Source organism: Hippichthys cyanospilos, chromosome 5, assembly GCF_059441005.1.
Source record: "Hippichthys cyanospilos isolate Australia breed blue-spotted pipefish chromosome 5, RoL_Hcya_1.0, whole genome shotgun sequence".
NCBI lineage: Eukaryota > Metazoa > Chordata > Actinopteri > Syngnathiformes > Syngnathidae > Hippichthys > Hippichthys cyanospilos.
Genome location: NC_142373.1, coordinates 18,473,854 through 18,488,892, shown reverse-complemented (window position 1 = coordinate 18,488,892; position 15,039 = coordinate 18,473,854). Strand labels below are relative to the sequence as shown.

Sequence of the window (15,039 nt, the reverse complement as noted above, 5' to 3'; positions counted from 1 at the left end):
ATGGGGAAAAAAACAACCATGTATAGTAAGGTTTTTTGTGACAAAAGTTGTAATGGTTTATGGTGGGAAAAAAAAAGACCACCATGTATAGTAAGGCTTTTTGGGGCTAAAAATAATGAACATGTTTAAGAAGGCTTATTTTGATCACAAAAAAAGACCACGTATAGTAAGGCATTTTTTCATGGGGGAAAAAAAAACAACCAGGCTTTTTTTGTCAGAATAAAGACCACCACGTATGTATAGTAAGGCTTTTTGGGGCTAAAAATAATGAACATGTTTAAGGCTTATTTTGATCACAAAAAAAAAAAGACCACGTATAGTAAGGCATTTTTTCATGGGGGGGAAAAAAAAAACAACCATGTATAGTAGGGCTTTTTTGTGAAAACTGTTATAAGGCTTTTTTTGTGAAAAAAGAAGACCTTCATGTATAGTAAGGCTTTTTGGGAATAAAAATAATGATCATGTTTAAGAAGGCTTTGATCACAATAAAGACCTCGCCATAGTGTTTTTTTTTCCATGAAAAAAATAAGCTTTCTTTCACATGATCATTATTTTTAACCCCAAAAAGCCTTACTATACATAGTGTTTTTTTTTTACACACACACAAAAATAATGGGAAAAACACCAATGTATTTGCGTCAATAATTTTCAGACAGGGCTCGCCATAATCTTTCGTCATTTAGCCTTTATTAAATAATAATAACATTAAAAAAAGACATTTCTCTGTACAAATTGTACAAACGACAGTTTGCGTTATCTGGCCGGCGCCGTGTGAGTCCATCCAGACAGAGGACGTCATACTATCTGAGAGACAAAACTGTTGGTCTTCACATATACATAATCCATCAGAAGTCACGTCAAGTGTATGTGTGAGAGAGAAAACGAGAGATCATGTATGCTCCAAGGCACTTGGAAAGCAATCCAATAAACACGCTTGTTCCATCATTCTGCATGCAGAGACAAACACAGAGGGGACACCCGAGCGTCCCCATATCTCATTAGCATATCCCCGAAAGAAAAAAGCCAAAGAATTGCCGTCTCGCTTGCTGCATTCCAGCAGACGTCCTCGTCCTTACCTGCAAACATGGCAACGCGCCAGAATCTTATCGGATGTGCACGGAATCACCGCAGTTGAAAATGGATTCGTACTTTCTGTACGATCGGACAGCTTTGCTGCGATTTTCACGTGGGGAAATTCCATATTGATATTTGCACTTTACTTACTTTAAAGCGCTCCTTCTCAAATAGTGGGGCGCGATATGAGGGGGGGTGGGGGCACGTGTAACCCCGGGTTAGTGTAATTGCACATCCACGCCACAAGATGGTGCTCAAGCGGCGCTCTCGTTAGCAAAATTTGTGCAGGAGTTATCAACCTTTTAAGTAGCTGTCAACAATATTTTTCTTTCTAAATAAATTTATGTGATTTAAAGGAAAATAAGATGAATATTATATACCTTTTTCTTCAGAATAAATTGTTTACAATATCAGTGCTCCTGTGCTAATGATCAGATCAATTTACATGTATTATTGTTTATGAATATATCAATTCTTTTTCAGCACCAAGCGGTAGGTCAAAAATGATTACAGTTGAAATCATGATTGACATTTGTTCAAATTTCAGGCACTTGTTTATGCAATGCATTTTTTTCAGTTTCAGACTAACCTGAAACCTGTAAAAACATTTGTTGAAATTTGATTTCTATTTATTTTCTTCTTTGTCAATCCGGTTTAGTTTATGCCATTTATGCGGAAGGTTTTTACTTTCCTGCCAAAAATAATTGAGAAGCACTGCCTTAACGTGACCAGCGAAATATGTTATGATCGTATAACACAAAGAGGAGAACGTGAAACGGCGCCTTCAAGTCAAGGCTGACACTTGACGTGCTTTGACTGGGATTGGGAAGGAATAGATGAACTTTGGTGCTTGTGATGGGTATTTTAAAGATTTTTTTCATCTTTTATCAATAAAATAATTCATTTTCCTAAATTTAGTATTCATAATTATTTACAAAAATCATTTTATTATTCACAGTGAATAAATTAACGCTGGTAAATCAATAAGATGAAACACAAATTTTAAATGTGCCAATACATTTTAAGTAACCAAATTTAGTGGGGAAAAATATGAAATTTTTAGTGTGTATTAAGGGTTTCAAATTCATGTTCACCACTGGCTATGTTTTCACTCCAATTCCGTAAATAACAAACAAAAACAAAAAAACTCGAAAAAAACATATAACTGTATAATGCACCTGATGCACGCTCTCTGGTGCTTCAATCTCATCATACACAACCAATCAATGTTTGGAAAGTTATGAAATCTTGAGGATGCACAGTTGACCTAAATAATGACCTAAATATTCAATATTCAACTCAAAAAATGAAACAGCGGTTGAGCGTGTTTCTAAACTTATGATGGGTACTATATCATGCCATGCTTTCCGTAAACATTAAAAATCTGAATACTGTTCATTCCATTTCTTTCAAGAGTCTGGGGGTAGATAAATAGAAGTGCAGGGGGAGAAATATATATATATATATATATATATATATATATATATATATATATATATATATATATATATATATATATTTTTTTTTTTTTTTTTTTTTTTTTTTCCAATTAATTTGCACTTAATTTGAAAACTACTGTTCCTGTGGTAGCATTTAAAAAGCATTAAATTCAGATGTGTTTATACCTGCAGAAACCATTAAAAGCCCCCCCCCGTTCCGAAGCGGCAGCCCCATTTGAGAACCTCTGACCTGGCAGAGCACAAAAAAAATCATAAGTGGTTACTTTCCCTAACACCAACAGATGTGCGGCGCAGTCTAATTAGTGACAAATGCCTGAATGTAAACATGACATCATCTGTCTCTCTGTCTAGCGATGAGCGAGCGTCCTCCTGTCCATCTCTGTCCCCCACCCGGCACTGGCTCTCCATGATGGCTGTCCTCCGATACAGCGTTTTCTGCAATTAGCTTAAGGCTCGATTGTGTGTCCAAGTAAGATTTCCTTCTCGTCCTCCCCGCCGCTCTTTTCGACGTTCCTTCGCCAACCCCCTTGCGCGGACACGCAGCTCTTTGGCAATCCATAGGTTGCAATAAAAACCATCATTGACATTTAGCTTCACACAGTGTCATCATTTAGGGGATGCGGAAAACGAAGCCTCATGAAGCACCTGCGATTTCTTCTCCACATCTCTACTCTTGGTGCTCTCGGTGTAAAGGTGGGAAGGTATTCCATTTCCACTGCATCTTTGAACCGAGAGCGCCTTCTAGAAGAGTCCCGAAGTATCGCAAGTGTTTCACGAAGCTTCATGTGTCCGTCACTAGTCATCATACAGTCTGAAAAACAAAAATATACATATACTGTATATACCTCATAGTATATCGACAAACTATAGAATCTAAAGCACAATTCTATAATATCGCGTTTGATTTTAAAGGTTCCATATAACGTCATGGAAAATGTGCCGAGTCAAGAGCAAAGAAATACCCGAAACAATGCTAAATAAAGTCTAAAATGCTCTACACTCAAACGTTCCTTCCGAGCCTAAAACTGAACAAAAACAGTCACCATTACGCTCCTATGCCACCGGTTTCACAACGCGCACATCGAAGGCGGAACAAAAACAAGCCTACGGCTAGCTAACGGAGAACATAGCCAACTCATACTGAAAAGTCCAAAGAAAAAAAATCCCGCTAAAGTCATGTCGCTCGATTCTGATAAAGTTTTTGAGGAGAAAGGCATTCGCTTGATATGTGTTGATTTCAGTCCCCGCTTTGAAGGAGTTTGAAAGTGACATTTGAGCATCCTGCATGCCGCCTCTTTTGTCCACCGATGGACGTAGCTTTTCCTCTTCATTTGGTACACAATGTCCCCACGTGGTATCAGGCGCCAACCTTCAGATTGTCGCGGGTGCTCGTGTCCGCCCCCCTGGCGAAGTCGCATCGGTTCATTCATCAGGCAAAGAATTTGGGAGCGTCGCGTTACGCGCTCATAAAGTTCTTCCCGGAACACACAACCGAGCGAGGAAAAACACGCACAGGCAGGGGGGGGCGGGGCCGACTCCTCAGGCCTCCGAGCAGCACCTCTGCTGGTTGATCTTGACTTTGTGCTTGATGCCGTCGTACAGCTCGAAGTTGTAGTTCTCCAGCGTGGTGGACGAGCGCGACGACAGGCCGCCGTACGAGCACGTGCAGTAGAGCAGCAGTCCGGCGCACACGGCGCCCAGCAGGACGCCCAGCGAGCTCATCACGATGATGGTGAGCAGGATGGGGTCCAGGCTGTACAGCCAGGCGCTGTCCTTGTCCCTCTCGGACACCAGGGTGACGGACGAGGGGTCGGCGTCGGCCGAGGCCGGCGTGGGCAGGGACGAGGACCACCCGGGGTAGAAATATTCTGCGCGAGACAGCGGAGGGGGAATCGTGAAGACAACGGACACTGAGTGGACGTCAAATTCATTTGAAATAGAATCATGTTTGGATTAGGAATGTGCCACAATGAAAATGTTTGCCCAAAAACGGAAAATGAGAAATACTGAAATTGAATCTGATCCGGGACTCATCTTAATGTGCTCCAGGTTTTTGGTTTATTTTTTGTTTTGATATAACGACCACCAGAAAGGTAGACAGAAACCTAGTTATGTCATCCCTGTATTTTCTGTATAAGACGCATCAGCTAAAAAATTAAGATTTTGTGGAAACACATCACATACGCGATGTGTTTCCATAAAATCAATAAAATCAGCCTTATAATTTCCAAAATTGATTCATTGACATACTGACCACCAGAATAGCAGACAGATGCCCAGTTATGTGATTACCGTACTTTCTGTAATAGACACACCAGCCAAAAAAAATTTCCATATAAGTCACAACAGTCAAAATCTGCATAATAACGATAGAAAAAAAACATGTGATGCGTCTTCTGAAATACTTATGTCTCCAAAAGTGAAAATTGAGATATGAATATATTCTGCTTCTACACTTAATTCAAGTCAAGTTTACCTTGCAAAAAACAATTTTTTTAATAGTGTGCATTATCTACTAATCCTTTATTTTCATGTAATCCAATCACAATTTAAACTTTTTGGCTTCTGGGAAATGAAAGTCCAGACCTTGAGGAGGTTATTTTAATAGAAATCCCAAAATGAACGTCAAAGTCATATTTTTGTCCAGTAACTCAAAAGTAAGCCTGTTTTTGTGAAAACACATCAGGTTGAAGCCGCATATAAGTCACCTCGCAAAAAAACACACCTGCAGACATTCACTCATATTCATTTTGTTATTATCGCTGGTACTAAATCCTCGATCCATTTAACAGCACAGAATGTTTATTGTTTTGGTTGCGATGTGCGGCGGCAGAGGAACGTTGCGCTGATGAATAAACTTAAAAAGGAAGTACCATAAAGGTGCTCCTCCATAGCAACAAGCATTTATGCTAATCCTCTTAATGAAAGTATATGCCATGAAGACGCCAATTTACAACGCTGTGATTACAGTGTTTGATAGATGTTAAAAATCACTAAGAGACAAAGAAGAAATGGACGGGCGGCTGTGCACAATGACAAGATTTCCCAATAGCTGAAGATGAAGAGAAGCAGAGAAATTTGCTTAACTCGGCACGAGACTCGTTGCTGAATTCCTTGTTTTAACTGCGCGTTATTCTTTGACTCTATTTGCAACACTTTGTATGCAGCAATGATTGTTTTCAAGTTTCATTGATTTGAGATATTGTGTTAAGTGATTTTCACAACAATTTTCGCAACAAAAACAAATAGATGCATTTATTCTTTTCTTGACAATAAACGTTGATTAAAATTTGCACCTGTGACTAAAAAGCAAAGCGTGGGAAATCTCTGTCACCAGAAGGCATGAGCACAGGGGAAGGGGGCAAAAAATTGGTATTTGTGTAAGGGTCAATTACAAGCTGTGTGAATGTGATTTGCCAACTGTAATTTATTTGCTGTCGCTCAATTTTTGCCGAGTGTGCATATATGCACTAATTATTATCTTTTTTTTTTAATCTGATAGCGAGGACGAAGAATATACTTGAGTCATCTTGGAACATTTTTTTTTTTCTAATCCCAATGCTCGGACCTGCTTTAAATGTGTCTTCAAGCATACGCACGCTTTGTGTGTTGTCATTTTGTGGCAAATTGAACACAAAGAAATGACAAGAAAAAAATATTCCGACCAGCGGATCCAGTTGACAGATCCGCACAGCGGAATTGAGCGAGAGAGGGATGCGCTTGTCACGGAGCACACTCTCACATTCATTTTCCGTCAGTCTGTCTGTCAGTCTTTCAGCATCACTTGTCTTTTTTTTTTGTCTTGCCGAGGACTCAAGGCAGAGCCACGGGCGAGCGTTGACCCGCTCCGCTCTGCGCTCTTGACTTCAAGCAGCTTGTATAGCCTCAGGTGGAGAAGAGCGCACTTGAAAAAGCTCACCTTCATTCACCGAGGCCTTGTTGAAATCGGGATCTTTTCCGAAATCCATCGGCCTGGGATCTGTAGCGAAACACACAAGAGAGCCGGCGTGTCGTTTAGGAACTCAACATGAAAGCTCGGTAACATTCGTAGACGCCGTTATAAAAAGGCCCGATTCGATTAGCCGCCATGCGTTGTCATGGGAATAACGCCGGCCGCGATGACCAAACGTTACCCGGAATGCGGCGCACCAGTGATAAGCGCCGCGACAAATCACAACACGGCCATTAGTTGGGAAAAGAGATGCACGGAAACGTCTTTGATAGAAAAATAGGACTTTTATTGTCTTCGCACAGACAAATCTCATCACAAGCATATTTGTGAGGCAGCTTTGAAGCTCACTTGTACTTCAGTTTGAAAGAAACACGTGCGGCTGATTATCACTCATCCACAAGCCAATAGGTATGCAAAAATACCCACAGGTTATGAGGTATTAAATAAATATAAAAAAACAGAGCTTTAGTTCCATCGACACAACATTGTGAAATACCGCAATTCCCGTAATATAGGACGCACCTGTGTATAGGGCGCACCCTTAATTTTAGGGTCAAATTTATGGTATTTCCTATGTGTATAGGACGCAGCAGCATGTCAAAACTATAGCAAAACTGAAGAAATCTCATCTTTGGAAATTCTTATAAGTTTCAGTTATACGTTATATATTTGCTGCGGCATGTGTGTGTTTCAGGTTTCCCACACTCTGGGTAGTCATTGATGGCAGCACCAGTGTACAGCAATATGGGATGCGCTCAAAGCGTTTTTTTTTCACAACACATCTTGAGTTCGTTTTGCCATAAGTACCGAGTTTCACCAAGTTTATGATTGTGCATATATGGCAAAAGACCGTAATGAATAAACGAGTCTAATGGAATACCCTAGATTTTCTTGTGTTCATAGCTGTAAAATTATATATTTGTTGCAGTTAAGTGTGTTTCAGATTTCCCACATTATCAGCGGTCCGTGAACACCTCGCCAGTGTAACATTGAATGCACTTGAAGCAGTTGTTTTTCTTTTTTGTCGCAATGCAGCTCGAGTTCATTTTGCCATAAATACCCAAAGTTGCGCAGCATCCATGTCCTACCAAGTTTAAGAATGTGTGTCTACGCCAAAAGACCACAATAAATAAACGAGTCAAATGGAATACATTTCCGTGTTCTCTAAATCAGTGGCCGGTCCCTGGATCAACTGCTACCGGACCGGACCGCATGGGCCACACCCGAAAATAAACGATGTTTTCGAACTGATTGAGTTTATCCTTTGACAGTTATAGATCTGTGCTTTTTTTGGCTTGATCTTCATTTTTTGGCGCCACAGTTGACATTACATATTGTAGTGAGGAAGGATGGTGTGTGTGAGGTAGCAAAAGTTTTCGTAATTGAAATGGACGACCTGTCAGGAGGCAGGTGACGAGCCTACAACTTTGAAGAAAAAAAAAAAGCTTTTAACAGGCAATGCCAGGAGTCCTACTTGAAATAATGATTTCTTTGCGACATTGAACGCTACTTTGTAGCCAAAAAGAACCCGCAAAGTAACAAGGAATTTACTCTCTACATTAATGTTACCGAACCAGATAAGCTCTCAAATGAGTCCACGATATAAATCTCGTTTATAGGACACACCCATACTTTTGAACTCTATAAGTGCATCTTATATTTTGGAAATTACGGTAAGCTTTTTCTCCTTTCTTAAGACAACTCAAACGGTATGAAAAGAAAAAAGTTTCATCAATCGGTTAGAAACTTCCAAAGAGACCGTGTCAGTAAGCAAAGAAAAGTACGGGCGCCAGCAAAAGTACGGCCTCTAAATGACGAAACGTTCATTAATGGAAAAACTATCAATCTTCATTCATAATGCGGTGCATTCAAAGTCGAGTTGTGGACGTTTGCATACAATTGCATTTCAGCGTCTTTCTTCAAGTGGGAGAGCGAAAATTGATTGCTGCAAAGCGGGAAATCAAAAAGACATTAATAAAGTCTTGTTAAGTGCGGAGAAAGAGAGGAACTGAAGAGCGTGCTTCCTGCGGCCGCTGATGAATGCGTTAGCTCAAGTAGGCGCCCACCGCTGCTTTATTTCCCCTGCGGGAATTCCAATCAATCTCCTTTTTTTCAATCATATCAACTGATCTCTTTTTGAGGCACTTTAAATCTAAAATATCCTCGATTACGGCGACACATTAGTTCATGCGTGACAACACTTCATCTAATTGTTAAGCTAAGCCATATACATGATGTGGAAATTTCACGTGAATTTTGCTTTTCCTCTTCAAACTGAATGTTAAAAGCATTTTATACATTTTATAATTCTTTTAACAATTCCATTAAGTACAAGTGACATTATTTGTTGGGGCTGAGAAAGAAAGAGCCGAATGCATGATAGGTAATGAGCTAGTGACGGTCAAATGAAGCTTCGTGAAGCACTTGTGATATTTCTGAACACCTCTAGAGGGCACTCCAGGTTCAAAGATGCAGTTGAATTGGAATACATTACCACTGCACTCGTGTTTATCTTTCAAATGAAAAGGAGTCAGAGGAGGAGTCAAAAAATATCACAGGTGCTTCATGAAGCTTCATTTATCCATCACAGAAACATTTAGGATAGTAAAACAACATTGATAAATCATTTCACCTCAAGTGAACTTTCCATTGTAATGGAAAAAATATAACATTTTGTTGTTCACTGACCACAACACGGATGAATCATTTCACCTAATGCAAACTTTCCACAAATGAAAAAAAGGTCTGGCCTTATAACAACATGTCCAAGCTCTTAAAACTTCCCAAATGTGAAAAAAAAAAAAAAAAACCTCGCATTCCACTCACAAGTCACAAAGTGCAGCACTAACACAGTGACCAAGAAAATGCAAAAGTGCAAAATGCAGTGAAGAAATAATACATCATTACAATGGTAACACATCCGAGTAGCGTGCAATGACGACATACAAATTTTAATAAGAAAACTTTTTTGTGTTATTTTACCACTTGGCCGACTCAGAATGGACGGAATATTTTTGTATTTTCTATTTTTTTTTTTTACCCCTTGTTTCTTCTGCATATCAGGGATGACTCCCTAATATACCGTAATCCCCCCATTATAGGACGCACCATTAATTTTAGGGTCAAATTTTAGTATTTTCTTTTACCGTGTATAGGATACACCAACAGTTTGGTGACAATGTAAAAACGCTATCAAACCAGGATGAATCCCATTTGTGTAATTCCTTCATATTTTCTAGTGTTCGTAACCGTAGGTATATTTTTGTTGTGAGTTAAGTGTAATTTAGATTTCCCACATTGTGAGCGCTCACTGAACGCCTCTCCCTTGTAACGTTGAGTGTGCGCTCAAAGCAGTTGTTTGTCATTCTTAAACCATACCCAAAGTTGCGTAGCATCCGTGTGTCCCCAAGTTTCTGACTGTGTGTATAGGCCAAAAGAGTCATATGGAATACATTTCCCTGTTCTCTAACCGGTGCACACAGCTCGCCACTCTTGAATCAGCTGGAGACATCCTAAGTTTTACATGATCCTCTCGGCTTTAGTAATATTCCTGTGTGTGAACAAGGGCGGACTCGGACGTTGGTTCAGTCTGCTCCCTTCTTTAATTGAAAATAATGCCACGACAACCTCAGCTAACACGAGCTGCAACAGGCACTGGCAGCTAACAGCCAACTGGCATCCGCTCTCTAGCTCATCCCATAATTATGTTAAGTAAGAATACGGCCGTTATGTATTATATTTGGGGATTTACGGTAAAAAGGAGCAAATTGAAATTGGGTTACAGTAGTAGTAGTACAGTAGTAATACAGTAAAATTCAAACGTGGAGGTGTTTGACCACGCAGTGGGCGACTGTTGAACGCTCGCTAATGATGGCTTTTAAAAGCCCTCCGGCTTCCTTCCACCCAGCAGTGCCGACTGAGATTAAACCTCCCTGCAGCTCCAATTAGTCAAGACAGAAAAAGAGAAGAAGATGAGAAGGCATTTCCAAATGCCTTTTTTGGCATCAGATATTCGCAGTGGATGAAAAATAAGAAAACTCTTCCACAAATGCTTACTGATGTTTTTTTTTCTCCCTAAATAAAGCCAATCAACTCCATTACCAAATGAGAAATATTAAAGCACCTCCGAAAAAAAAGGAAAGATTGATTTAAAAGCACCGAAAAATGGCAGCGCATTTGTTAAATCTAGCAAAAAAAATACGTTGAATGCAGGAAAGCGAAGGCAACATAAATATGTACCATATATCATTCCGCCATTTGAATTTCAGACTATTATTGATTGGGTTATGGCACTGGGACGCTGGAAGGCTATATTATGTGTAAATCATCGGCGGGTCGATGGAGCAATCTGAAAGGATGCGGGCTAACATGGCAGAAAAATCCAAATAACTCCAATGCATGTTGAGTCAAGCACAAAACAGCATTTTTACGAGCTAGACTGGCCCAAGCAGGATCCGCAGTATGACACGGTGTGAAATTTTGATTTAATGAGAGAGATTTAAGAGATGGGGTGTGGATGGTGTGTGTACTTTGCAGCCAGTCTTTTTATGGCCTTTTTTGTTTTCATACATTTTTCCCAGTCAGTCCGAACATCAACCTGCTTCCCTGTTAGCCATCTTCTCCATAAAAAAAAAAAAAAAACAGAAAATCCATCTTTAGAAAGCACAAAGAGCGTTTTTTTCTTGCACTTTCATCTAGCTCCATCTCTGGGCACATCCTTTGGAGGAAAAGCCATCTCTCTTAATGGGGCCTACGCCACAGAGAGTTTTTTGCCTCTCATTTTCTCTCCTCTGTTTTATACGGGAAGGATTTGCAGCACAGAGGGAATGAGCGGAATAAGAACAAGAAAGGTTTAATAAAAAGGCCAAGGGATTCGAGAATGAACATAATGATGTGGGGGGGAAAACACAACACAAGGTGATGCGCAGCTGGAAAGTCCTGAAAACAACTGCTGCCGAAAACAGCTCATTTCAACACAAAACACATGGTTAAAAAATACCGTAGTTCCCCATATATGAATTACTTTCCTTCCCCAAAAAAATGAAAGCCAAAAATATGAGCGTGCCCTACACTTAACAATTTGAATTTTCTCAAGGAAGATTGATCCGTCAGCCACATAAGCCGAGTTTTGACAGACAGATGTGCGTTTTTAATCGGCCGTATTCTTGTTGATAATAATTACTGTAATGGAACGAGCTAGAAGGCAACATTAGCAGCCAGTGAATGTTGCAGCTAACAGCAGCTTGTGTTAGCTGAAGTTGTTACAGCATTATTTTTAATAAAAGAAGTGAGCAGACTGAACCAACGTCCCAGTTCATCCTTGTTCACAGACAGGAATATTACTAAAACTGAGAGAATCATGTAAGGGTTATGATGTCTTATTCAATGAAAAGTGGCAAAGTATGGAGCTGTGTGCACCGGTTAGAGAATATGGAAAGGTACTCTATTTGACTTGTTTGTCAATTGTGGTCTTTTAGCATACACATATGCAATATTAAACTTGGTAGAAAACAGATGGTGCGCAAATTTGCGTGTTTATGGCAAAATGAACATGAGCTGCGTCGTGAGGAAAGGGAAAAACAACTGCTTTGAGCACATTCATGAGTGAGGCGTTCACTGACCATTCACAATAAGGTAAATCTGAAACACACTTAATTTAGCCCGCAACAAATCTAGAATTTACAGATGTGGACATGAGAAAATTGAGGTGTTTAGTAATATGAGATTTATTCTGTTTTGCGATTTTTTTGACATTGTTTTGTGCATTTTTTACATTGTGAATTTGACCCTAAAATTAAGGGAAAATAGGGTGAGGAAAAAAAAACACTTGAGGATGAATATGAATGGACATCGATTAGCAGTTTCAACTTTTGACCACAACTAAAGCCTTTTAAGGCACATAAAACAGCAATGTGAAAATTCATCCAATGAACATAAGTCATGGTTATTTTGATTTTTTTCAACGGGGAACTCGTATCAAATTGTTCTTTAATAATATGTTCTACTTGGCCCCCGTTCATCTTAACACAACATTCTATTGTGTTTGTGGAACATGAATTGATTATATTTACTTCTTGTCTTAAATAAAACATACTCTCTCCTTTCACCAGTAAATAAATAATTCTGCCTATTTCTATTATCTTATAATCAGCGGTAGAAGAAAGGTAGGTCGCACAAAATGTAGCCGTATCTGCCAGCGTACTCACAAACTGTGCTTATTTCATATCTAAAACTGGGCATCAATGCCATCTACAGGCGATTGTCCGTCAGTAAAGCTGATTAAAAGTTTGTAATTCCGGCCATCCTTGTTTGAAAATGTGTTTCCCACTAAATGATTAAAAATGTTGGTTGATCGTTCTCAGTAAGAAGCATTAACGATCTCTGGGACCGAAAATTAACTTTATGGGGTATACGATATCAGGGAGATAAAAGTGCAGGAGTTAATCTAATGCGATTTGTACTGAAAAATGTGATAATAAAAGGCATCAACAAAGTAATAAGATGAAGGCTTTAACGGCTTTGCGAGTACAAAGGTCACAGCGTAGGCTTGGTCTCATCTAATGAATAAAAAGGAGAACGTTTTGCCCTTTACCAAGCAATCAATCAAGCTAACACCTACAACTGGTGTAAATAAGAATATACCTGCATCCTCACTCAAAGATGTATCGAATGATCTTTTTCTGCTTCATTTCATTCAACGATCATATAAAGATGCAGATGCAGGCGTTAAGTCAGCCAAAGGATGCAGGCAAACGTTCCTTTAACGCCGAGGCACAACTTCGACAGACATCGATCATTTAAACGCATTTGTGGACTGTTTTTTTTTTTTTTTTCATGTGCTGTAACGTGGTTGTCGTGCATATGCTTTGGACATTTTGCGTTGCTATGTCTACATTTACATGCCCCGACTCCCATAATTGAAGTTTGCGCCGGCGCAGGCGGTCCGAACCAAAGCAACAGTTGGTGAAACCATTTCAGCCAATGGGAGGCCAAAAGAAAAGTCAACTGCGTAAAAGGCACAATGAAGCGGACGATCTGAGGAAAATGGAAACAATGTGTGACAGTACGGGTGAATATCCCACCCGAGCAAAAAATAATAAATAAAACATTGACATTATACAGGCTGGCAGTTTTCCCACCCAACGACGATGACGAAAACTTAAAAGACAAACACGTGGACTCTGCAGCGACAGACCAAAGGAACAACAAACTTGACGTCGCCATTCACTGCTAACGTCTAGCTTGATTCTTCTCCTCAGTTTCTCCTCAACCTCGTGGAAAAAAAAAGTGTATTTCCGTGTAGTAACATGAAACCTGGACAGGGTCCGACGTGTCATGCTACAGATGAAAGAGGAGCAGACAGACGTATCCTGCTCGGAATTCCACTGAAGAAGAAAAACAAGTACTGCGAGAGCAAAACGTGTCCCGCGGTGTGCTCCGTTTCAGCTCGAAGTACGATAAGTTATCCGGGCCCGGATAGTCAAAAAAATGCCCTCCTTGGACATAACGTGGTCATGAAACGTCACATCGAGCCAGACGATTCTCCAAGTGTGAATTGCTCTTCTCTGCGAGCTGAAGATGCATCCCGATCGGTGGTTTTTGTGGTGACTCGGCACGTCCTTTTGGAATGGATCGATAGACGGTCCGGAGTTCAACACTGGGAATCACGGCAGTCGTCTTTTTCCTGCCCGATGACCACCATGGTCTCCAAGCTTTGCGGCTGAGGCGGGTTGAGAGAGCTGAGATTACAGCTGGAGTTTTGGTTGTAGAAGCAGTTTGGGTGGTTTAGATGTTGACTGTTGTGGTACATCACCGAATGATGGTGACCACCGCCGGTCTTGGTGGACCCCCAGCGGTGCCGACAGCAGCACAAAACCACCAGCGCAATAACAGTACCCAGGAGAAGGAGGGCGCCTCCTCCCGCTAACAGGAAGTACCAGAGGGCGGGAAAGGTCTGCACCGCCACCGTGTCTACAGTGGGCTCCATCCCAGACATGGCACCCCCTGGGGGGCAGGAGGACACATTACTGGTTGGCTCAGCGATGGTGGAAGGCAGGCATGCAGACTACACTGCGGGGAGGTCAAAAGCTGCATTGAGCATTAGCAAAACTCCTTTGGTAGCGATTGATAAATGAAGCTTCGCGATGCACTTGCGATACTCTTGGACTCCTCGAGATGGCGATCCAGGATGTAGGAGAAATTAAATACATTTCCGCTGCACTAGTATTTAGCTTTCTAGAGGAGACAAAAAAACATCACAACTGCTTCATGAAGCTTCATTTTCCCATTATCACACTTTGGTGTTAAATTGGAGCTCAGCAACTGTGACATGTAAATATGAATGTGTTGTATATGATTCTAATCTTTTGTTTTTGTGTTAGGTTAAGAAAGATACAGGGTTCCCTCATTTTTCGTGGTCAATAGGGACTGGAAAACCCCCGTAAGTGACCCCTCTCTCTGAGCATTGTACGTACATAAATAAAGTGTACGAAATGTGTTTGATTATAAAAACCTTGCCTACTTTTCTTTCCTATGCCCAGTGATCTCCTAACC

At 40.4% G+C, this 15,039-nt stretch overlaps 1 protein-coding gene across 1 annotated transcript in view; it reads right to left on the bottom strand.

The window, feature by feature from the left end:
- Positions 1–665: 665 nt before the first annotated feature.
- The window catches only part of LOC148423857 (neuropilin-2-like), a 113,531-nt gene continuing 99,157 nt past the window's right edge, over positions 666–15,039 (bottom strand). Inside the window, exons 17-18 of the mRNA XM_088414710.1 lie at positions 6,454–6,513; positions 666–4,402 (exon numbers count right to left, since the gene is read on the bottom strand). Coding sequence (XP_088270836.1) covers positions 4,074–4,402; positions 6,454–6,513 — 389 coding nt within the window. The 3' untranslated portion in view covers positions 666–4,073. The remainder of the gene's footprint in view (positions 4,403–6,453; positions 6,514–15,039) is intronic.